Below are 26,308 nucleotides of genomic sequence, written 5' to 3'. Positions count from 1 at the left end.
CAGCAGCAGCAGCAGCCAAGTCATAAAACGATGATGCGATGTGCCCAATGGCAATGGCAATGACTATGGCCTTATGGTATAGAAAAGCAGATATACATACATATGTATGTGTATAAAGTACTTTAGGATATTCGCACCCAGACAGAGAAATTAGCAACGCATGTCATGGCAATTCGTTAGCGGGACAAATTAAATATAAATACATATATACATACATATATATACAAATGAAAATGTACTTACGTTATGAGATAGAGAGATAGACAAGTGCGTCGACAAGCCACTGGCATGATATTTAATTTTGACTTTTGTCTAATACAATTCTTTTTTTTCAGTTTGAAACTGAGACTGAGGCCACTGACTTGGCTCAAACCAGTTGTCATTGCCTTTGCACAGCTGTTGTGAAGTTTGCTCTGGTTTCAATCAGTAAATACCCAAAGAGACATGTTTTCACTACAAACATATCACATAATGTACATATATATGTCTAAACGCATATGTATATGGGATTAAAGATATAATTTGTAGATATAATTTCTTAATTAATTTGGAAAAATATCACCAAATTTCTTTAAAGAAATTATTAGGACGACTTGAAGTTACACTTTTTCTAAATTGAGTTTTTTAACAAAGTTCTATCTTAATTTTAGTTACTGATCAGTATTTTACTTGAACTAAGTTTAATTTCCTACATGAGTTAAGTCTCATTTTATAGGATATCAATATAGAAATAGGCGTTTCTTTCTTAAGATATCACTTTACAAGTGATTAAAGCAAAGTAACTGAAATAATCTTACTGATAAATATACAATTAATTTTGATAATATATTATTATATACCTAGTACAAAGCTGCATGAATACATTCAAAATATTGGTTACTCTAAGTGCTTATTAACAAGTATTCATTCTCGCAATTTCTCAGAATTCCTTAAAGTAATTTTTAGAAACTTAAAAGAAAAGGAAACCGAATGATTGAATGACCGAAGCATTTAAAAACATGGCATGCTCCGATTATTCACAGATTTTTCAATACTCATACGTCACCGAATGAATTATAGACTCAATCATTCGGCTATTCTGTGACCTTTGACCTTTAGGAAGCTTCGGCTGGGATACATGTCTCCAAAAGACACTTTTACAGAGTATTTTTAGAAGTTACGACTTGGAATAGGCGATCAATTTATGGAAGCTGAATGAATAAATTCGTCGTCTACGCTAGCATTGCAATTTATTTTAGTTTAGATTAGTATTTTAGTCTTAAATGTCGAATTGAATACATTGATGTAGCTCTCTAATGGTTGTTAATTCGACAGGGTTCGAAACAGATTTACTTAACTGATTTACTTACTTAACAGATTTACTTAACTGTTTCGAACCCTGTCGAATTACGCTAATACTTTACTACATTAAGCCAGTTAATAGAAGGGGCTAAGTGAAAATTGCTTTCCATCTCTCTTTCTGGTTTATTTAAACGATACTATAGCTTACCTATTTCTAGAGAACGAATTCCTAAGACGCCCTTACAAAAAGACTATATGTTTTGAACAGAAGTTAAGACTCTTAAGTTATGAGTTCAGTCTCTTTAGTCTTAACTTCAGATCAAAACTAATACAAAGTCTTATCGTCTTGAATTTAGCCAGATCAAACAAATGAATCACCAAGCTCGCATAGAAAATTAATCAAGAATAGAGTTTGTGTTGTTCTTGTTTGGTTTTAGATCAAAAATTCTGTTCTTTCTTACAAAATTATCACTAAATCCGACACTACCATGCTTAATGATCAATCTCGGATGGTAGCAGTCAAGAATTTGGTTATCCAACTTGGTATAAACCTCGTTTTGGCTGCAATTAGTCTGCCTTCTGCTTTCTATATATTGACTTTTTTAAGTGTCGAGAAAGTTAAATTACTTTGAAAATTATTATTTAAGTCATAGCTAACAGAAATGGGACTAAGATTCTCATGTAACAAACAGTGATTACATTTTGGTAACAGAAACAGTAGTAAGCTCAAAATAAATATGTTCAAACTGTTTGAAGCTAAGCCACACAAATTGATAATGATATCGATGTTGATACTATGTATGGAATATTATCTCTATTATCTATACGGACACTTTAACAAGTGCACAAGATAACGGATTGCCACTGTTCATAAAAAAAAACTCGAAAAATGTTGTCTACGTATAATATGGTCCAATATAGATATGGAGGAGGAGGGGCAAACAAAACAGTAATAAACTGTAGGTAGTACAAAGGATCTCTACCTTATTAAGTTGTGAGTCACATGGACTCCCACAATTGCAGACATGGGCTTGGTCATAGTCAGGGTTAACTTGCTGGGAAATCCACCACCAATCCATGTCAAAGGGCGCCTTAATTCCAACGCTGCAGGAGACGCATTTGCATGTTAAAAACTGAATTGTAAAATATTTCAGTGACTCATTCAAATGGACTTTATTCACATAGACTCAATGGCAGTAGCATACAGCGTCCATCCTTCTCATGGCAGCCTTCTTGGGGCCCTTCATTCACTTTCCACTCCCCCCACTACACTTCCCCCCACTTTCAGTCAACACCAATCTGATGAAGAACTCCGCAGCGTTGCGTTAATTAAAGCGACAAATTTGTTCCTCCAATATGTTGGATAGAGTCTGGCGACCTCCCCAACAGTGCTGCCCCCCCACCCACTTCTTCTCTACTGTCGACAGTTTTACTCTGAAATTGTTTTGTTGTAATGCTTTCTTAAATTTTTTATAGCGTGTTTTTCCAAACAGATGCGTGTTGAAGTGGAAAACGATCGACAAACGCTGCTTGGGGCTTGGTACGCTTAAGAAAAATATTTATTTTATTTTCTCGGTCTCCCCTCTTTATTTTTTTTTGTTTTTCTACTTGCAATGCATTGTAATTAACAGAAAAAGAATGAGAGAGAGGCAGAGTGAGAGTAGAGGATTAAGCTTCAAGGAGGCTAATTAGTATTGATTGTGTGAACAACAGTTTAATAATCAAATGGAAAATTATAAAACATTCCTATTTAAGCTAAACATTTGCAGTTGTTAGCTATATTAATACCATGTAACCAGAGAAAGAAATGGTATATTAATGTTATCAAATGTCTAGCTCTTATAGTTTTCGAGATTTAGGTGTTTAAATGGAAGGAAAGTCGATAGGGCAGACAGACTGAATGACTTGGCTATATAAATTATGGGTTATTCAAAGAGTCTTATCTTCTTTTTCATAAATTTTGGCGATTTTAATATACATACTTTTTCACCCACTGGGTTGAATGTACGCAGATCTTTCGCTCTCTTTTAAAAGAGGATCATATCAAATGATCATACCATCATGATCTTGTTAAAATTTCCACAAAGGTTTAAATGTATATGTATAATGTCCTTAAAAGGTACTAGCTTGTTTGATAAAATCATAAGAAAAACAACGGCATATATAATCTAATACTCCGAACTTTTTGATCGAATTTTCTCATATAAGCCATATGATATAGTGGTACGAACACTACAGTCAAAATATAAACTCTCTAGCTTATCAGAAAAGGTTCATTCTATATATCTGATCAAAGGCAATATACCCATTTGGCAAGGGAATAATTATATCTTTATATGGGCACACAAGTTTTAATATATAGGTACATATATATTGCTCGTAGTAGGTTATTACGTGTTATTAGATGTCTACTTTAGCAGTCAGTTCAATTAGTTTGTGCATATGTCTGAGGTTATTCGGATTATTATAGTAATAAAGTTTTGGTATGTCTACCAAATCAATTTGTTAGGTGCATTTGCCCTCGAACTTTTTTGTTTTATCGATTTACTGCAAAAAACGTAAACTAACCAAAGTGAAAGTAACCATGAATAGATAAAATGAATTAGCCTAAAATAGTTTTTTTTTTCTTTTTTTCTGATAATGACGTTGCTAAGGGTCAAGCGAATAATCGATTTGTTTTGATTGGATTGAAAGCAAACAAAAGCTTAAAAAAAAGAAAACTGATCAATCGATTTGCAATAATTTCTGCAATTACTTTTCCACTCATTAGCAACTTTCTCTCTCTTTCTCATGATACAAGATTCTAGCTAATAGATATCGATTTCCCCCTGCTAAATCAAACTTGTTTAAACCAATTTGCACATGATAGATAGAAAGCAAACACATTTTATTGGCAAATAACAATATAAAGATTGACTACACACAGAAAACCGGGAACACGGAAGCAAAACGATACTTTGACAGATGACAAAAAATAAAATAAAATGCGAAAACGGCTCACCGACTCACCTTGTTTATTAAATTAATAAATTAAAAGTGGTATCAGAGCCAAACAAAATGGACAAAAGCATTCCATTCATTTGCATAAAAGTATCGAGACACAGAATCAATACATAGAATCGACAGCATAGAGAGACGACTATGGCAAACTATTTTCCGCATTGGGGAAAAAGCAAAGCAAATCAATTCAAATCAAATTAAATCAATTCCAAATCAAATGTAGGGGATGACTTTCTGATACTCTTTAGCAAGAAAGGGTATAGTTTTTTACATGATATCGTTAAGAAAGAGTAAGAGTGCTAATAAAAAGTGACAACAAAAAATGTACAAAATATAGTCACAAATTGTGCATTAATTAAATTGTTAATTGCAAAATCACGACATGAGCGTAAGGTGGATGGATGTGTGATGTGTGCGTAAAAATTCAATATCAATAAAAATGACACTCAAAATAAATCAGAAAGAAAACGTAATAAAGAGCTTCCCTCTCGCTAATTGGATACAAAATGCGAATCCTCTGGTTCTGACGATGATTAAATACATCGACATTGTATGAAAAAAAAAAAAAATAATCAATATTGTTTTACAATCTGGGCACGCAAATCGCCAGCACGTTGCCATACCAATAGCTATGACGGAATCTTCTTTGACACACAGCATGAATTACGGGTGGGTGGGTGTTGGTTCGTTGGTTTGCTGGCTGGGATTGGGACTGGGACTGGGACCTGGCTGGCGACTTACTAATTACCAAGTGCTAAACATTTTAACGCGCACGCTGCACGTCTCTAATGTTGGTATTAATGTCTCTCTCTCATGGGGTGGGGCTCATTCGTACATCCAACTAATGTTTGGTGTGTTTTTTTTTTAGTTTTTTGCCATCACGTTTTGGCAGCAAGTGGCAAACACTAAACAAATCAAAAGCGAAACGTGAGTGGATTGGCGGGAGATGGTTTAAAGTCTATAAATTCTTGACTTATTCAATATTAAATAAATATGAAAATATTGACTTGAGTGGGTTTAAGGTCAATTGGGGTCCTCCTCCTCTTCTCCTTTTTGAAAATTCATTGTTTTCTCTATATATTACCCTTTTCCTTACTTTGACACAGGGCCGGACTAAGAGAGCAAGGGGCCTGTAACAAAAAATATTAGCTATCGGAGTCATAATGCAAATGAGAAAATCACTGAAATTAGAACGTGGATAAAAATAGGTCAAAAGCTTTTTGCAAAGATGAAATTTTTAGATTTAGATTTCCTTTTTTTAGTTTTTTTTAGAATATTTTAAAAATAATTTTTTGACTAATATGAACATTTGACCATATTTTGTTGACTGTATTTTAGTCAATTTCGAACCGATTTGAGGTCAGTTATATCTCAATTAAAACGCAATTTAAATGGTATTCAACAGTTGGATATTTGCACAAATTTTTCTAATCGATTCGATATATACAACATTTTTTTTCAAATCGATTTGATTCACGTTTTTTTTGCGGGAATAGTGCATAAATTTAGTACTCCAGATTTGAGAGCAGATTGAAAGACATTTTTGCAAATTTAATATATGTAAATGCATTTTGAATTTTTCAAGTTTTTTAAAAAATTGACTAAAATCATAAAATTTTTGACTGACTGATTATCATAAAATTTTGTAATAATGACATAAAGTTTTCAAATGCTTTAAAAATTGACTGAAATGGATCATCATAAAATTAAGAGATTTTGGCATTTTTTATTTTATTACAAAGATTATCTAATATTTAGCGTAACTTACATTTTAATCTTAAAATTGACTTCAAAAGTTTTAAAATTAGATATTACTTTCGAAAATCAGTTAAAATTTGGTTGAGTTAAAGACTCGCATAGATAAGGGTTTTTTAATACTTTCAGAATTTTTAAAATTATATTTTTGCCAGTTTCATAGATGTAGCTCAGAACAAAATTTTAGTAAATAAATGAAAATTAAATAAACTTTCCAATGATTAAAAATCATTTAGCAGCCCTCTAATATCGCGTGGCTCCTCAAGGGGGCCATGCGCCTTGCGTTTGCTAATCCGGCACTGTTTTGACAAATAAAATATTTAAACAACTCATTAAATCACAATGATTTACTAATTGATATAAGCACATGCATATATTTGTACTGATTTTTTATTTAATTTGAATTATTGATTGTTGATTTAATTGCAGTTTTTGTGGACAAAACCAACTATTTCTGGCCAGCTGAATAAGGGAAATTGAAAATTGTGGTAAGAGTCAGAAACTTTTATACTGTTTTCAACTATTTTTTTTTGACATTCCAATGCTGGTAACTAGGACGTGAAAGTTTGAACGTTACAAATATTTCTAGTTAGTTTTACATATTTCAAAATAAATGGTGTCAACTTTCGTGACAGTCAGTTAATTAAAACAAGTCAAATGATATACACATAGATACATATTTCCGCCAAAAACAAGTCAACATTATAATTATCTAACTTTTCTTTGCGGTTGGCTAATTTAAATGATGCAAAAAATACTTTTGGAGGTATTTGTTGGCTTTTGGCGTACAAAACAAAAAAAACCTTATCTGTTTAACAACACATTGTGCGAAGAACTAATAGAACAATAATTAAAAAATGTTCAACCTTATCTAAAACCTTAAAAGACAAAGTTGTAATTGAACTTTAGATAAATTTGTTGTTTTTCCTTTTTAACTTGCAAAAATGTGTACAAAATATTAAATATTGTGGTACAAAGGGTATATTTAGATAATAAAAACATTTGTTTTTCTAAAATTCATACAAGTATAGACTTTTTTGATTCAATAAAATAGCATCTTAGGTGATGAGAATTTGGTTTTTGGTGGGTATATGAGGTCAGCACTTCATGTATATTCTCTGTTTATGTTGAGTGTTTTCTAATTCCGAAAATTTTGTTTAAAACAAATTCATTTTCAGGCATCATGTTGGCAATTTCATTTGAATTCTTTATTTATTAAGTAGGTACAGTAGCCACGTGTCTCTAGTTGAGAATCAGATTGAAATGTAGATATAATTACAATATTTATTAGATTCAGTGTTCTATATAAAAAATACTCTCGAACTTTTTACCGACTCTTCTGCAAAACAATGAAACAATGTGTATTACCAATTGTGGCTAGGTGGAAGGGCCTTTAATGGCTGAAAGATGGGTACATTGGGTGGTAAGTGGAACGGCAGGTGATGGGGGCGGAATAGCGCGTGGCAAGCCACGTGTGTTTTCTTTTATGTCACTTGCTTTTGCCGATGTTGGGACGACTACACAACAAATAAATAATATATACAAGGGTATATAAATAGAATATGAAAAGCACATGACACATATACCTACATGAGCATGTCCTACAGAATATCTTATCATCGGTGAGGCCAATAAAAACAAGTGTAAAAAGGTTAAAGTTAGCTTCGAATGCAATTTAAATTTGATTTCTGAAGAAAACAAATGATATGGGGTGACCTGGAACTGAACTGTCAATTTGGTTCCATTACATGGTGTGCGGGTTTTGTTGCTATTGACAATGCCACAAATAGATCGAAACCATTCAACTATCAAGCAGAATAAGAGACATCAGCAAAAAACCTTCAATCCCTATTAAGTTTCCTGCAATTCCACAAAGACTATTGTAAGTATTTTTACTTTTGTGACCCTTAGAAACATATTTTGTGACCAAAATTTCTTTTCCACCACATCTTTCCTAGAGAAACTGTATTATATAGTCGTCTATCTGATTTGGTACGATCTAATAGTAAATTTTACTACAATCTATTAAAATATAACAAAGTTTTTGAACAAGATAATTGGAAAACATAACTCAACAAGATTTATTCCAATAGCTCTAAAACATAGCCCATTTTTTTTGGGATAACAGAATGTCGACTAATTTTAATCAGATTTTTTAAATCTCAACGATAAATATTTAAAACAAGTATTAATAAACCGTTATTTCTGTATAAAATGTAAGTAGTAGACAAAGAAGTGGGGGATCAACTCTCTGTAAATGTAAACAAATGTAGCGGGCAAATAGCGGAAATCACGTTTTCACAATTCTGACGTTCGAGTGGCTGGCTAATGCCAGGAAGGCACAGGCCTAGTTGGGTGTGTAGTGGTGGTGGTGGGGAGGGTAGCGAGAGAGACAGGCAACGAGTCCAAACCAAAATGCCAAACCAAGTCTGCTTCCGACTGGGTGAAAGGGGTTGGGATTGTTGGCTTGTGGGTGGACCAAGGCAAGGTGTGTGGAGATTTATGACATTGACGGGGCGCTGGGGTTTACACATGTTGTTAGCCTTAATTCCGCCCCCACCCCCCATAGCCGCACCCACTATTCTTGGGGTACTTACAAGAACAACAAGAACCAACCAACGCAACGAACCAAGGGAAATAAATGAAAAGTCGGCTGCAGTTATTTTTGGTTTTTTTGCCCCCCTTTTAACGTGACTATTGTGAACGTGATTTTCATTGTCTTTGGTCTTTCTCTTTTTCTCTCTCCGTCTCATTCTTTCTCTTCCAATGTTTGTCGCATGTGTTTCTGGTGTTAATATTTTTATGTTCCATTTCCATGTCTTTGCTTGGGCTACCTGGAAAAATACATATATCTTAACCAAATGCATTTTATTAGAAAGATGTTACCTGCTCCCTCACCTACAACTGGAAAGCACTATTACATTTCTAACTGTTTGTGATATACAATGCAGAAGAAACTTGAAATCGCTGCCGTCTCCGGTCTATAAAATTGATAGTTGTTATTACATGTCCCATAAATATTTATATACCGCATAATGGCGACAATTTTTTTCAAAAGTTTAAACACATTTCCTTATTGATTTTTTCCCCTACATAGATGATGTTTAAAGCATCAAAAGCAAAGTTGACCGTGAACGAAGGAATAAAATGTTGATGACAATCAAGAAAAGACAATTGAGAAGCCAATTGTCTTTATGAGGAATTGCAGCAATGAAAATTGGCTATGCAATTGCCAAATCAAAAACAAAAAAAACCTGTCCTAGACAGAGCCAAGCTCCATTTTCAGTTCTAGTCATTTTACATTGGCATTTGGCCAAAACTCTTACTACAAATGGACCCAACTCTCTCTCTCCCTCTCTAGCTCTTTATAATTGTAAGTGAAAGCAAAAGTGAAGATATACATGGACCATAAACTGAAAGAACGTTGAGATTTGGATAATTGGGAACTATTCTAATGTAAACTGAAAATTATGATGAAGAAATATTGCTGATTTGTTCCTTTTTTTTCTCTTTACTTTAAACTTAACATTAAGACTTCTTTTGTCTATAATTCTGTAAATAATTTATGTGCATGTCAGACATCAGCAACAGACACAGACACACTGCCTGCCTCTCAGTACGAAGTGGCAAGTTTTTAGATTTCCGCAATTGCAGAAAACTTGGGAGGAAGTCTCAGAAGCAGCTTCATCGAAAACTTTCAGAGTTTGTTTCCCTTAGTTTGTTTTTTTTTCTGTGGCAAAGCAATTTCAATTTGTGTCAAAATAAAACAAACAGAGAGAGATTTTTTTCCTCTATATGTATGTACATTTCCTGTAAATACTGAAAGAACTACATTTTGATCTTGTTGCTGTAGTTTTTTTTTTGTTTTTTGATTTGGGTTACTTAGTTGGGATTGTCTTAAAATATACAGGAAATGAAACTTGATTTCAAATTCAAGTAGACATTGGCATAAACTAGCAAAGGAATAGCTTTTTATATTCTGTTTATTAGAAGTATTAAGTGATCTCAGTCAAAGATTTGTAACGAAATTGAACTTTGGTATTTAAAGAGTTCAAACTTGTTTAAATAGTCACTCAAAAATGAGTTCGCCGTTATGAAATCCACTTTTATTTTTTGACTAATTGCTGAAATATTTTTACCCATCGCCCCTTCTCTTGGGGTAGAAAAGAGATCAAAGTGCTAATGTGCCAAATATGTGACCAATTAAATTGGGAGAGAGGACATTAAAATATTTATACATATGAGTAATGAAAACGGATTGAAGTTCAAACTTAAGTGAAATACCAAACTCACAAGAATCAAGAGAAAAAAGAGGAGAAAGAAAAATATAGTGTGAGATATGTATATATTTTTAGATTCAAGAAATATGAAGAGGATGTGTGGGTGTGTCTGTGTGAGCATGTGTGTGGGGATATGTTTTAAATTGGTCTCGCTTGCACAGATGTTGCAATATGCAAACAAGCGGAACAGCAGTCACCAGTGCCAGAACAAGGTGGCAGCTGACAGTGAAAAAGCATACAGAAGAGAACAACGCGAAGGCAGGGATAGTGAGATTGTGCCTTGCACTCTTTTAAGAACAGGGGCGTAGGGGGGAGGGGGTGGCCAAATGGGCAGCTGTGTCAACCTTAAGATTTCTACTGAACATAAAATCGATGTAAGTGATTCGGAGTGATTACCAAGGGGTAATCTGTAAGGACAGAGGAATCGATTTAAATCTTTGTTTTCTAAAGAGAAAACACTTTCATTCTCGCTATTTGCTTAAAAATGTGTGAAAAGAATTGATCAAATCACTAACTCATTGACTCACCTGTTTCTTTGACTTCCTAGTTCAGTTTTTCTCACACTGCAAGCAAAATTATTTTAATAAAGTTTACTTTTCTCGGTGTTTTTCTGAAAATGCTTAATCTATATTTTTAATAAAATCAAGATAAAAACAAAAACATAAAAAAAGGTAAACATATTAGAAATTAGTAAGATTTATTGACCTCAAGTAAAGTAAAACCCAGTTTATATTAACTTCAAAAAAAGGTCGAAATCTAGACAAACGGTAAAAACATATCTGATTAATTAGTATCTAAATTTTAAAATAATAAAATTGACAAAATGTATTCCAAGCTCTATCCATAATATGAGAGGCTTTAATCGTTGAAAACTTTCGATTACTGTTAATATATTTGTTTTAAAGGCGTATAAGAACTCAACAGGGACTTCAGAACACAATAAAACTAACTTTGTTGTACTAATACACATTGAATAAGTGAACCAAGTGAACAAGTGATTCAGTGAGTACAGTAAACTAGTGAGTCAGTGAGCCAAGTGAACAAGGGATTCAGTGAGTACAGTAAAGTAAAGTGAGTCAGTGAGCCATGTGAACAAGTAAGTCAATGGGGCAATTGCCACTCAGTTGAGTGACGGAGTAAATGAACTTGTTCCCTAATTAACAGATGAGTAAAAGTGAATCAGTGAACTGGTTCATCAAAATGAGTCGTTTAGCGCAACATTAGTTTAAGATTTCGAAAAAGAAAAGTGTTTTATATGCAATATGATACCTTTATCCTTCTTATATTGAAACGTTTCATTGACTTGTTCAGGATGAACAATTGCAACAATTGAAAGGTCATTAAGCACTTACGAGTAAAGACTTCAATTTCCTCGACAATGGAAAAGTCTCACATTAAGACCCACCAGAGACTGGTGTCTATTTTTTAAAACTTGATAAAGCTTTTCCTTTAAACCCCTAGGTTTAAATCTCTTAAATGTTGAATCATTGGAAAATGATTGTAAATCAATAAACAATACTTACTGAAGACTAATGTCATTCTAAAAAAAGTAAAGAACTTCTTATTATAAGATTGTAAAGATAATGAAATGGTTATGCATCCAACCTTCCCCCTAGATGGCTACGTCCATGTCGAAAAATTTTGAATTATATTCATGGACAACGTCTCCAAATTGCAAGAAACAGGCAACAAACTAAGGAAACTACCACGCTGATAAAAAAAAGAAGAAATTTTCATTCGGTCTATGTAAATAAAAGCATTTGGAAAAACATTTGCATAAATACGAAATATAGTATACAAAGTTGGTGTATATTTCTTGTAACTGTCGCTGTGGGTGTGTGTATGTGTGTGTGTTTTGGTGTGTTGGTGTGTGTTACTTACTTAATTTCCACTTGCTTGTGGTTTTCCACCAACGATACGAATATGACTAAACCGCAGGCAAGTGAAAAATGATAGCACTAACTTTGAAAATTGAAATTAAACTCAAGTCTAAAATATTTTGTGGCATTCCGAGTAAAGTCTGAAGTAATTGTAATTTATTATCAACATAGTATATATCAATTTCTTTTCGTGATATTTCCATTTAGTTAGTTTTTATTGCCTTAAACATTCATTTAAAACTTTAAAAAGAAAAACAAACTCTTTGTAGAAGTTTTTGTGCAGAAATGTTACAATTTTGCTTTGATTTGAAATTAATTTTCTGTGCTGATAGGTTGAAGAGTTTATTCATGCTAATGATACTTAAATACTGCGAATGAATTACCATTCATTCATAGATATATACATATATAAAGGATGAGATTTGATCAAGACATTATAGCCATGTCCGTCCCTATGAGCATATAGATATCGGAAACAATTATAGCTAGAGACATCCCAAGATGTGTTACAAATGTTTGTCGGATTCTCGCTCCCATAAATCGAATAAAACTAATTTTCATTTAATTATCAATAGATACAATCGATTCTGCATAAATTTTTATTGATTGTTATGGCCAAGTTGTGCTTATAAACGTATTTTACCAAGTCTTTTCGAAAAGCGAAGTAAGTTGTAGTAAGATATAACATGAGAGATATGTATATAGAAGCAAAGTTGGGAAAAAAGTTGGAAAACTTTTGACTTCTTTCTACCATTTGTTGTTATGTGTTTGTGGATTTGGGTCAAGCTTTAATTACCAATACTTAGAATACTTACTTGGCAGCCTTGAACGTTTCACTTCTTGATGCCAACAAGGATAACTAAGCAGCAAAGGCAGCTGCTGTCAGCATCCTGTCGAGTCTATATAGACTTGAGTGTCCTTTTATTTCAACTGCTAATGACAGATCAGAAGCAGAGAGTCTGAAGCAGAAGACAGACAAATTTTGCTAATAAAGTTGAATCAGACAAAATGTTCATTTCTCTCCCCTCTCACTTTGCATCTTTAGCTCTCTCTCTCTGTCTCTCAAAGCACTTTAAGCAAATTGAAATGCTTGTGATGCAATTGAGGCATCGTGGCAAGAGCATCAAACTGCAACAATCAACCAAAGATATCAAAGTGAAGCCAAATGGCGCAAGTCCAATTCGAGATAATTCAGTTTGGTTGCTTGCACAATACTAATTACTGTTGCCCAGCTTTTGTTGTTACTCAATTACAATTGTTTATGTATTATTTAAGTACATATGTACGTCTATACGCAACACGAAATCCATACATAGGGGAAAGGGGTATGGGGCGCCAGAAATTAAATTCATAATCAGTGCATATTTCCTTTTCGTGCTAAGCTCGCCATGAATTTAGTTCCCTACTAGTTTTTCCGTTGTTTTTTTTTCTCCCCCTCTTGTTAAAGTTTTGTTTTTTGTTTGTTTTTTTGTTATTTCGAGTTCAGCGAAATGCATTAAATTAGCCAACAGAGCGCATTAAATGCAACAGAATCACTCATATGTTACTTCTGCAGGTGTATGCATATAATGTAAAAAGTTAATTAGAAATAGAGCATAGAAAAAATCAAACCACCTTGTCCTAATTAGGTGTGGTCTCTCATTTATCTCATTTTGTCACTTTTGCACAAATGTGAGCCATTTATCATGAGGTGCATTAAAAAGTGTTGTTTTTCATTTTTGTTTTCCAAGAACGTTTCTATGGCATAATGACATGATTTGTAGATATAACAGATAAAGATATCTGAATATTGAATACATGCTTTAAAAGAGAAACTTTACTTTTATTATGGCTACACTTTAATTACATTATTCAAGTATTTATATTATGTAAATTTTACTTAACCATAAGCCCAGACGATAGTTGATTCATAAAATATCTATTACATATAGACTTATCAGCTGCAGAATCTCTCCAAATATCCATGTGTATATCCATCGATTGTTCCCTTTTTTTTTGGAAAAAGAGTTACATACGTTTTTAAAGAGGGTATCAATAAAATCTAGACAAATTTGTATTGTTGAGTCTAACTAAAATTGGTTAAACGGTTATAAATCTTGATGAAAAATCACTTTTTTCTATATTCAGGGTAAAATTTTATATGTATATCCCTTCTCTATATTCAATTTCATTTCATTTTTCTATGCTCAAAACTGTCATAGAGAAATGAAACGCAATTGAATGAAAAATTCAATTTTTTTATGTTCAAAACTGTCATTAAAAAGGTTTGTGAATTTTTCTAGTTTTGTTCTGCAAATTAAACATAAATATTTACTTTAAAAACTTTTTTTTTTATTTCTGCATCAAAAGCGAAAACAATATAACAAGTTTTTGAAGCAATACGGCTTAAATTATGCCATACTTGAAAATATTTTATAAAATATTTTAAGAGTTTTTTTTTGTAGTATACAAATTTTAGCTTCCTCATTCCAAATTCCAAGCGCGATCGCAAAAAATGAATGAAAATTTCAAATTTCGATAATTTTTGCACAATTTGTTAATTCAATTTTAATTGGTTTTGTACCTTTGGACCCTTTTTTGTTTGATTATCCTTTATCAAATCTTTGCTGGCCACTTCCTTGGTCATCAGATGGGCCAGAGGAAACGACAGAGACGAGAAGTGTGTAGAGTTTCTCATATTGTTGGTTCATTTGATATGCAAAGCGGCAAACAAATTAAATATTTATTTATTTAACGAAACACATGTGAAGCAAATAGACAAGGGAAAGACAAAAACTGAAGAATAATAAACATAAATAAATCATTATCATTCGCAGCACGTTTTGCCAAATCACGTTTTAGTCTATACACCAGCCGACAGTCAGACAAGCGAAATAAATACAATACACACACACACACACACATAGGTATATTTGTATGTATACCTAATCTATAACTATGTATATACAAATGTTTACCATTTATTTTTAGATTTAGATATGCGATTTTTTGTTTGGCATTCAATAGTTTTGGTTTTCAATACCTCAAGCCTGTGCAGAAAAAGTGAATTGAATGAGGAAGTAATTTAAAAGTATTTATCTCTAAGTACTTATGTATTTAATTATTTATGTGGGTAACTACATAAATTTACTTATTTGGCTTAGTTCAACGACTTTACATTTATATTTTTACTGTTTATAATGATAAATTTCATTTTTTGGCTATTATATTCCAGAAAAAAAATATTTAAAATAAAGTCAACACTGTGCAAGAGTTTCTAAATATTGTAGAAATTATGATTTATCAAGAATATAGAATTAGCAATCCAATATAACTCAATCTTGTCCATTAGACTTAAATTCATTTAGATATGAAAAAGAAACAAACAAAAGAAAATAACAAAACAACCAAGAAGCAATATTGACTAAAAATAGAGACACCTGTAGATCTGTATGTGAATGAAAAGCTTTAACGTTTGCTGCTATAGTAAACAAAGAAATATATCAAAAACAACAAAAAAAAAATGTTATATATATAGAAAGAGAGACACAGAGAACAAATTAAAGTATATTATATATATGTACGTATAGAATATGCTATTCTAGAGGCATACTTATGGTGGGAAGTGTGGGGAAATACTTTATTGTATTGGCGATTTGCCAAAATGAATAAAACAGTTGGGCGAAAATATAAACAAAGAAAAGTGCAATAACGACAACAATCACACCTATGTATATTTTTAAATTTTATACTATACTTACATATGTACATATATGTACATATAACCACAACAATAAACAAATCAATTTGCCACGATTGGAATGAAAAATATTTCGAATAATACATTTTTACCAAAATTCCTTAGTATATTTTTGCCTTTGTGCATTCAATGGGTTTTATTTCTAAATATTTCGAACCACATGAAAAACATGCATTAGGTAACAGTATTTAACTAGCTAGTAGCTACCCATGTATGTACATATAACTAAGTAGGAAGTGCCTAATTTTAGCATGAACTTTTAACTGTAAATATTAATCTCAGAAACCAAATGTAATACATTTATTCAAAGTGGTTAAATTAATGAATGAAAATGAATTCCTATTTCGGAAAATAGAAAAATAAATCAAATAAATCAATTTAGGTAATTATAGTTGTATATACATATGTATTAATATATCCAGCAAAAGTTTGTGAAAGAAAGAGTAATATAAATTATAAAAGAAATAGAACATCAAGCTATTTAATAAAACAATATGCAATAATAAAATACAAGGTGGCGCAAAAGAAGTCATTATAAAAAACTTTGATTCTGTTTTTAAATTATGAAAAAAAATTAGAAAAAAATGAGAGTCAAACAACATCGGATGACTTCTTTTGCGCCACCTTGTAATATAAGATAAGCAAGAGCCTCTATTATACCAAGTTACTAAGAAAGATTTTTCGATTGGCTTATAATTTCAATTAGCCAATATGTAGAGACAAAACCTCATAGGGGAGAGAAAGAGGGAAGTCTTCCACTAAACCCAATATTTTACCCTTGAAAATAAGAACCATATTCCCTATTAAATACCCTCTGCCCTTAATCAGAGATTTATCACCACCAAAATGTTGAGCCAGATCTGCCCCTCCCAAGAAGGGCCACCTTCTTTGATATGTCATGACCTTGGCGGATCCAGGAGAGGAGTTCGGGTCCAACAAATTAATAATATTTCAAATAATTATTGAAAATTTTTCACCTCTTTATTCGTCTGAGTGTTTGAAGAGATCGTGTATCATCATACAAACATTACCGAAATCACTGAAAATCTAGATTTATTGATCCGTCCAATTTAATTCTGTGCTTCTCTTTAACTCTTTTACATAACTGTTTTCAAATATTAGTTTTCTATTTTATCGAAACATTAAAGTAGGGATATTTTCTTCTAAAAACCATATATTATACCTGCAAATAGTTAAGTTTCAAAATTTAACTGTAAAAAGCATCCAAAGTTATTTTAATTCCATTCTCTACTTAAAATTTTTCATTAAATTGTCTTTAGATACAATTTTTATTTTCTTAAAAAAACATTCATTCATCCGACTCTGGTTGTAAAGTAAGCCTTGTTTTTGGCACCGCAAGATAACATAAATTTTGTAAGCTGTCAAACTGCCTCACAAATACCCTACATATTTCTGCATATTCAACTATCTTGCCAAATATGCATTCAGTTGACCACTTTTTACCAAATACAAAATATTTTACCAACATTCTGATTCCAAACCAACAAAAGGACGATGAACATTGTTTTCAATATCAAAAGTCAAACCAACAAAAAAAATAAGAAAATACATAAAAATGAATAAATAAATGTATGTATGTACACCTAGACCTCGCTTTGCGTCGTTTCGTTTTGCGTTTTTTCGAAGTTGCGTCGCTGCTTTATTAGTACTAATTATCACTGTGCGTTGTTATATTCTCGTTGTTGCGTTGATTTGAGTTCGAGTGTTTAACTTTTTTTTCTAAATCAGACATTGTGGCAACGCCAATACCAACTTTTACCAACATTGCCTTTGAATTATTGGCTGTTTTACGTTTTTCAACATTTACATCTAGCTTACCTACTTCTGTTTATAATTGCGTCTTGCTATCAAAACTCGGGGAAGGTTTAGTAGAAATGTTCGTAGAACAGTGTTTAACCTCCAAACAAATTTAAAAAGCGATGGGCTTGATTGACCAAGCAATGGAGAATTTTTATAAAAAACGATCCTGACAATGACAAAAGTTTTAAGGTATCCCAGGCGGTAGCTGCAAACATCAACTGATACAAAGAAATTTATTTAAATTTACAAAAAAAAGCTATTCACCAAACTCTGGACAAATTTTTGGCGAACGAAGCTACTAAAAACTCATATAGATAAAATAATTGAATAGGTTATTTTGATTTAATGGAAGTAGTTTTTTTTTATGAATGAATGCAATAACATTTTTGTTTTTAAAAGTTTACTTTGTTCAATTTTTCTTTCTAGAAATTAGTATTTTCATAGCCCGGGAACCTATCTTTGATTTTTCCATGGTTGCCTATAGAAAATCTTAATTCACTTTGCGTCGTTTCAGTTTGCGTCGTGTTTTTTTGGAACGTATCCCCAACGCAAAGCGAGGTCTAGGTGTATATGTATGTGTGTGTATACCTCTTTGCATGTGTAGCAAAGTGAATATGAATTCATGCCATTTTTCACTTTTATTCAGATACATATTCACAGACTGCGAGGGTCATTATCCTAAACAGGCAACACGGGTTGCTGTTTCTTTTTTGTTGTTGTCTTTTTTTTTTTATTTTTTGGCACAGCTTGTTTTTGTCTCCGTTAAATGGTTTGGTTGGCAATGTGGCAGAGCTGGCCAAGCTGGTCAGTTGCCCTTGTCCAAGCCATTCCACATGCCAACAACCGAATGTTGAAATAAAATGCATCGATGCATACAAAATTTGCAATGTGACGCCCAGTTGAGTTATAAGTACATATTATGGTCAAAAAGCGAAAATATGCTATAGAAAAAGTTACTTTTTGATTATTCAGTTTGTTAGGCTATAGCAGTTTACTAGGTTTAGAATCTTAATAAAGATTTTAGTTCTTATTTTTCTTTTTGGTAAAATAAAATAAACTATGCAAGTCGATGAGCCGACTTTGGTATACCCTGTCAAGTAAAGTGTCAAATGTGTCAAGTAGGAAATCAACTTTAAATTTATAAGTAGTACTTGTAGTTTCTAAGATTTTTATTATCATACACAATGACTTATGTCTGATATATCGGATAAAGTATAGCATATATCTAAGCCGATTTAGGCCTAAAATGCCTTCTTAAGTCTCTTAATAGCATGGTATTCATATGATGAACTTGACCTAGACAACTTTAATCTAATGTTTAGTAATAATTTGTAAGCCAATTGTAAATATATTTAGCATCCACATATTCCACCGTGTGTCAAAGAACTGCGCACAATTGATAAGAAATTTACTTATCAAATGTTTTAAGTTTAAAATACAACAAAAATAAAAACGGTTATAAATGATCAAATATGGCTGGCAGCCACTTAACGCGGTTGATAAGCAAAATCAAAAACAAAAAAAAATAGAAATTTCACCCGTCTATTACTATTTTGTATCATTTCAGTTAGTACTTTTTTGACTTTGGGCCAGAGTAAATGCCGCATTGTGATTAGACAGACACATTGAGTTACACAGCCATGTACTTCCGGGAACAGCTTTTGTTAGCCTGCATTGTGTTGTTATTGGGTGGCTTGCCCCATTTAACATCCACCACTACCACAACCACTTTGGTAGCAGCCATGTCGATTGCCAATCAGGATTTGGAGCGTTTCTTTCGGCCGGCTAATGCCACCCACACATTTGCCAGCATTGATGATCGCATGGCCTCGGATATCTACAACTATGCCTTCCTCAATTGGTCGTATGTGGATCATGATAATATATTACAGACCGTGGATTTCCCACAGGAGCAAGCACGTTACGGTGAGGGCCGTGTCCTGAATGTAACCGGACGATTGGTGCACATTAGCACGGCGGATGATATTGCCGATGATTATGCCTGCACTCCGTTTATACACGGCACAATGGGCTCATCGTTGCCAGAGAAGGGTGTGACCTGGATTGCGCTGGTACGCCGTGGTCGCTGCACTTTCGAGGATAAGGTTAAACATGTCTATCAGCACAATGCCGTCGGTGTTATTATCTACAATGACAAGCAGGTGATGCAGCTGGAGAAGATGCAAATTAAGGTGAAAACACGTAAGTCTCATAGAATGCCCATTCAAAATTATCTCAAATCATCATTAAATTTATAATTCTTTCCATAGGCAACATTGCAGCAGTGATAACATATCAGAATATTGGACAGGAATTGGCCAATTCGGTGGACAAAGGATATAATGTTACCCTTTGGATAACCGAAGGACGTCGCGGCGTCAGAACTGTTAGCAGTTTAAATCGGTAAGTGAAATGTTCCGCTTTTAAATTTCGCGCCCAGCTATCGAGCTTTTAAGGCAAGCTTTAAGCTGTTTTTGAACAAACACACTGCTTTATCGACACTTGCAAAGCAGTGTGCTCTGTACACTGTGCGTAAAGCAGTTTCCTTATATCAATTGGCACTTTAGTCATGCCGAGGTATCATGGGGACGTAGCTCAGTGGTAGAGCGCTCGCTTCGCATGTGAGAAGTCCCGGGTTCAAACCCCGGCGTCTCCACTCGATAGTGTTTGGAATTGTGTTTCCTTTTTTTGTTTTTTTAACAATTTAATGAAATTAAAGTATTAGAATCTAGTCTAGCTTTTTATATTCAATATATTTAATTAGTATATAATTTTTATTTTATAATTAATATTAAGTTTGTGGAATTTAACAGAATCTGCGACAAAAATAATTAAATATAATATTTTCCTAATCCAAAAGGATGTCATTTTTTGAGAAGTGGACTTAAAAATATTAGTTTTTTATATGTAATATATAGTAAAATATATTGTTGCATACATATACGACAGCTTGACTCTTTGCCCCAGATCTAAAGAAAAATATAGATGGAAGTCCTTAAACGTAAAACAAGGAAAATTAATAAAATCGTATATTGCATATATTGCACATTTTGTTTCCAAAAGTTACTTAAGATGTCTTTTTTGACAGGTAATCATGTTTCCTTTATTATGCAGTATAAATATATAAGTTTGTCAATATAAATTATAGTTGTAAAATGGCGACAAAGTCGACAAATTTGAATGAAAAATTTAGATTTAAAGTTCTTTTAGCCGTCGTTTTGGCAGTTTTAATCTTACAAGGGAAACTTCAGGTATGGGAATCACCGATTTTGATGAATTTTGGATATGTTGTAGAACAACTGTGTAGGCTGTGTTAAATATTTAAAAGAATAACCAATATGGACTAGACAAATCTATCTTTCCTCTATAATATCGTAAAATATAATGAAAATCGGCTTAAAGATTATTGCCTTGCTCGCAATTCTAGATAATGCAGATTCGGATTTATTTGATTGACTGGAATGCCATTTAAGACAGATAATTTTCATTTAATACTTATAAATTCATATATATCTTATTTTTAACTACAAGTTTGGTAAACTCATTTGATTATACCTTTTAGAAGATTATCGAATGATACAGTACTTGGTTTAACTTATTTAATTTTTCCTCTCTTTTTGTATTTTCAGAACTTCTGTGTTATTTGTATCGATCTCATTCATTGTTCTGATGATCATTTCTTTGGTTTGGCTTATTTTCTACTATATACAAAGATTCCGCTATATGCAGGCCAAGGACCAACAATCGGTAAGCGTAAAACACTTTTAATTGCAAACTTTAAATTACTAAACGTTTGTTTTATTTTAAGCGCAATCTCTGCTCTGTTACGAAAAAGGCTATAATGAAAATACCAACGAAAACGGGTAAAATGAGTGACGAGAAAGACTTGGACAGCGACTGCTGTGCCATTTGTATTGAAGCCTATAAACCATCTGATATCATAAGAATTTTGCCCTGCAAGTGAGTAAAATTTTAATGTTTGCACTTAACTATTTAACTGAATTTTGTATACTTTTCCATTGCAGGCATGAATTTCACAAGAACTGCATCGATCCGTGGCTTATTGAGCATCGCACTTGTCCAATGTGTAAATTGGATGTGCTGAAATTCTATGGCTATGTGGTGGGTGATCAAATCTATCAAACACCCAGTCCGCAGCATAATGCGCCAGTTGCATTGGCAGCTGCAGCTAGTCCCCCACAGGAGCAACAACAGCAACAACATTTTCAGGCTTTATCCGCTTCCGATGAGGATGTGCCCGTTATTGTAGTGGCCCTGCCGCAGGCCAGCAACAACATCAGTAGTCTTAGTGCCAGCAATTATCATCATCATCAACTGCGTAGTCGTAGTCCTAGTAGTAGTAACCCACAGCAGCAACCCCAGCAGCTCCAACTCCAACTCCAATTGCAGCCGCCCCTAATAACACAAAATCCACAAATAAATGGGGGACAGGGACAGTTTCCGAGTCAGAGCCATGAGCAACCCCAGCCCCAGCGTGGAAGGCGGAATTCGGCTCCAGCCACAATGCCCCATGCAATAATTTGTACTGCCAGTCATCAGGTGACTGATGTTTAAGTTAACTAAAACATGTCGCCCAAAAAAAAAAAACAAAAAGAAAACAAAACCTAGATCTACATTTGTACTTAAAGAATGCTGATAAGAAGACTTCAATTTTAGTTTCTAAACAATACAAACAAACAAACAAACCAACCAACCCACGCACATTGAAAATTACCGCTAGAAGTTCAACTTGATAACGGATGTATCCCTAAAGCGCATAGAGTTCTAAGTTATATATACATATATCTAAATCTAATTTCATAAGTGTACCAATTGTCGATAAAAAACATAAAAGAAACGCGAAAAAAACAAGAAGAGAAATACTTAAGAATAATACAATAACTATAATTTAACTTAACTACATATGCTAAATATATATAAATATATATATTATTACATATATGTATGTTTAAACGATAAACTGTATTGCCTAGCCAAGTAGCTGTAATGTTGAATGCAAACAATTTGTAGCAAAATCCAGCGCCTATTTTGCTAGTCAAGGGCAAAACGAGAAATTACATGCTCTCCCCATCTCACACCCGAACACACCGCCACTCCTCATACAAAATATGCAATCACATGCAGCACACATTATGCATAAATGTTTAAACAATATTTCATTACGAAGGTGCCAAAGTATTTGCTTTTAGTTGTTCAAATTGAATAAATCTATAATTAGCTATTTTACATCGTTTTTTTTTCATTTTTTTATTTATTTAATCATAAATATTTTTCAATTGTTTTCATTTTGGTTTATTGTTTGCTTAATATGTGTAAATATGATTCCAGCGATTTCATTTATAAGGGAGAAAATTGATAAAATGAATCCTTTGGAATAGATAAAAGTTTTGTTTAAGGGATATAAAGTTTTGTGGGGTTCAGGGCGGGGAAAATGAGGGAAATTTTGCTCCCAAAACTATGCAATAAGCCGACCAAGATTTCGATTCTTGAAACATATAAAGAAGGTTTGGAAAATTCTAAATCTAGCATTGCTTATACAGAATTTTGAAGCTATAAGACATACGAAAAGTTATTAACTTTTTGCAAATATTGAGCACTTCCAGCCTATTGCACAGTTAAAGGAGTTTATTTCCCCCCATTTTACAGTCGTAGATCTGCCCACAGGGTGAAATGGTCTATTAAAGTCTCCGAAATGTATGTAACATGCAGTGGGAAGCTTTTTCAATCCCATTAACAATATATATTCTTGATCATTATCATCAGCCGAGACGAACTAGTCATGTCCATCCGTCCGTATTTGAAACAGTTAGATCTTTGAAACTCTAAGTGCAAGAGCCACCAAATTTGATATATACATAGACTCATGCAGTATGCACTCTGAGCAAGTTTATTTCAAATTTTTCAAACGTCTTCTTAATAAAAACGATTTTCTATCCTTATATTTAAACTGTGCTAATTAAACTTGGTACAATGATTTAATATTGCAATATTCATCAATTCACTAAATTTCCTTAAAAATGGAATTAAAATAGTTAAGTTATGAGTACCGTTTTTCAATAGGTAGGCCATAAGGGCGAAATTAGCCGTTTGCCAGTAGCGGCGCTAAGGTGCTCAAGATTTGTAAGAGTGAGCGAGCTAGCACATTTTTGCTATGCAACATGAAATCATTGCTCCTTAAATCGGTATTTGGTGCCCTTCCGGTGCTGCTTAGAAACAACTAACCCAAAGTAATTTAGATCATTCTGAGTACCAAATTAAGTCCTTATGTTTTTTAGAAAACTGTGAATGCGTTGAATATGCAAAAGTTTCTTGTAAAAGATTAAGTTTAACCCCAGTTTATCCCCTTGCCTCCGCTATATATTCAAATATGTATTCATAATATGATTTCGTTCCACTTTTTGTTTGTTTTTATATATGAGTTCAACATAATTTAAACTCCTTAGTTGCCATCTTTGCCTGCATTACAGCATCGTTGAATTGCTATAAGCATATATTCGTATGATTTCAACTCCCTGGCTAAACTCGAAAGTAAATGTGGACTCAAGAATATATAAGAATATAAGAAATAAATACTTGAATTTAAAAGTGCTTTTTGTTGCTTGTTTTGCTTCTCCCTCATATGCTTAGAAGTAAAGGAAGTTTGGTTTGCTTGATTGATTTACCAAACACTACAAGTTTCCAATGCTTAAAAAGAATCATTCTACAAATCGAATTTTCTATTTGGTAAACGCCCATTTCCTTGTATCAGTCGCATTTAAATTGAATAGAGAAGGCGTCTGTCTATGTCTCCATTTTGTATTCGATTGCAGTTTCTGGGTAGCGAGGAAAGTATTTTGGAGTATGAACCAGAACGTGTTGTAGTGCCAGCAAATGCAAATGCGGCCTCGAATGTTATACTGGCGCCCACAAATGGAGGCACCTCCACTGTTGGTGCTGCGGCTGCTGGACCATCACGCCCCAGCGCCTTAGCGGAATTGATTCGCAGTCGGGATTTCGTAATAGATTTTCCACGCGTTTTTGTTCTCGACAGCGGCAGTGTGGTAGGCGCTAGGGAAATTCTATTTCCCACTCGTCTACCAGAGCGATCGCAGAGTTCTTTGTCATTGCGACAAGCCAGGGATTGGATGTGCCTGATGAGTAATAAGCTAGAGGAACAACAGGGACTAAGACGTTTACGCAAAGACGAAATGCAACAGGTAAGAGAGAAAACCTTTTTTCCTTTACATTGTTAACCTGATTTCTTATTTAGCAACTCCTAAGTGCTCGTGACTCGGCGCGTCATCGTCGTTCACGTTCGGCAGATGGTCGTTATAGCACTGGATGTTTTGGTGGACGTCAACGTCAGGCATCTATACAGGGACAGGATGAGAAGCAGGTGCCACGCGAGGCAACAACCGCAACCCAACAATTTCAAGAGGTTAATCAATTGCGTCGCTCCAGTTCTTCGCATGCCTTGCAGCAATTAACAGATGCCTCCTATGCCCAATCGCGTCAAAGGCAAACAGAGACTTTTGATTTTGCTCGGACCCGACGTCGTTTCATGCGACGAGAAAGCGATGAGATATCCTTGCGTGCCCTGCCCAGAAGAGCGGGTCGCAGCCGCTTTGGAGCTGCTGGAATGGCTCCTGAGACTGTCAATCCCGGAGATAGGGATCACATTACCATTCAAGTAAACGGCGAGGGTGTTGATCTCAATGAATGAACGAATGAATTTGAAAGAATGAATGTGTGCTTGTAAAATAATATTTATCTATACAAAATAAAAGAGTTTATTGATAGTTTATCCCAAAAATACAACCAGGCAATGCCCTGTGACCTCTACCCGAATGTTAATAGGAATTTGCACGTGCCTTGGCATCGATTTTCCAATTTTTGGTTGTTTTCTTCTTTACCATTTTCTCGCCCAGCTGAGGCCCGGCAGCAACAACTAATATGTTGCTGACCATTGCAGACAGTGTGGAGGCATCCACAATCTTCAGGGAGATCCCAATCCCACAAAAGACGAAGGTAAGTTCCAAGAAGTAGAGCAAAAGTTATAAGGAAGCCAACGGTTGTGATGTTTACCGCGGCCAACGACAGCTAATAAGAATTCATCATGTATACCGAAAAGAAGGGCGGAATGAAACGGGGGAAGTGTGTAGAGAGAAGGCCTGCACGCGCCGTAATTGCAACCCAACAGGAGGGCCCCAAAACTCCCCTCAGACCAGGAGCAACAGCACAACAGCAGCCTCATCTTCATCATCATCATCATCATCATGATCGTCATGATCATCATCATTGCGGCCAGTCGATGTTTATAAACCTAAAGTCTGTAATCACATTAGGCCCCATGTAGTCAAAGGCAAGCTTAGGTCTCTCACTCTCTGTGATGTTGACCAACTATTGCTAAGTTTTTCGCTTCCTTTCATACCTACAAACACACATACATATATCTGTATATATCCCACGATCGCGTTCGATGACAGCACGTACAAACTTTTGTTGTTGTTGTTGTGGTACCCTTGAGGATCCAACGGAGGCGTGTCTGTAGT

The 26,308-nt window shown here is 33.9% G+C and overlaps 1 protein-coding gene and 1 non-coding gene across 3 annotated transcripts in view; both read left to right on the top strand.

Moving 5' to 3' along the window:
• The window catches only part of LOC6640163 (protein goliath), a 33,263-nt gene extending 7,703 nt beyond the window's left edge, over positions 1-25,560 (top strand). The window contains exons 2-9 of one of the 2 annotated variants that reach the window (XM_002063035.4): positions 6,466-6,524; positions 19,324-19,958; positions 20,027-20,159; positions 21,386-21,503; positions 21,565-21,716; positions 21,782-21,878; positions 24,587-24,973; positions 25,027-25,560. In XM_002063035.4, coding sequence (XP_002063071.2) covers positions 19,397-19,958; positions 20,027-20,159; positions 21,386-21,503; positions 21,565-21,716; positions 21,782-21,878; positions 24,587-24,973; positions 25,027-25,479 — 1,902 coding nt within the window. In that variant the 5' untranslated portion in view covers positions 6,466-6,524; positions 19,324-19,396 and the 3' untranslated portion in view covers positions 25,480-25,560. Of the gene's footprint in view, positions 1-6,465; positions 6,525-19,323; positions 19,959-20,026; positions 20,160-21,067; positions 21,292-21,385; positions 21,504-21,564; positions 21,717-21,781; positions 21,879-24,586; positions 24,974-25,026 lie in introns of those variants that run through there. The other variant, XM_047010236.1, reaches the window with a different exon arrangement.
• Trnaa-cgc lies at positions 20,341-20,412 on the top strand. Its single transcript has one exon. It is a non-coding gene; the product is annotated as a tRNA-Ala (tRNA).
• Positions 25,561-26,308: the final 748 nt, after the last annotated feature.

The sequence above is a fragment of the Drosophila willistoni genome (genome assembly GCF_018902025.1).
Source record: "Drosophila willistoni isolate 14030-0811.24 chromosome 2L unlocalized genomic scaffold, UCI_dwil_1.1 Seg196, whole genome shotgun sequence".
In the NCBI taxonomy this organism is placed as follows: domain Eukaryota; kingdom Metazoa; phylum Arthropoda; class Insecta; order Diptera; family Drosophilidae; genus Drosophila; species Drosophila willistoni.
Note: the sequence above shows the minus strand (reverse complement) of the source record. Positions and strands in the feature narration are given on the sequence as shown.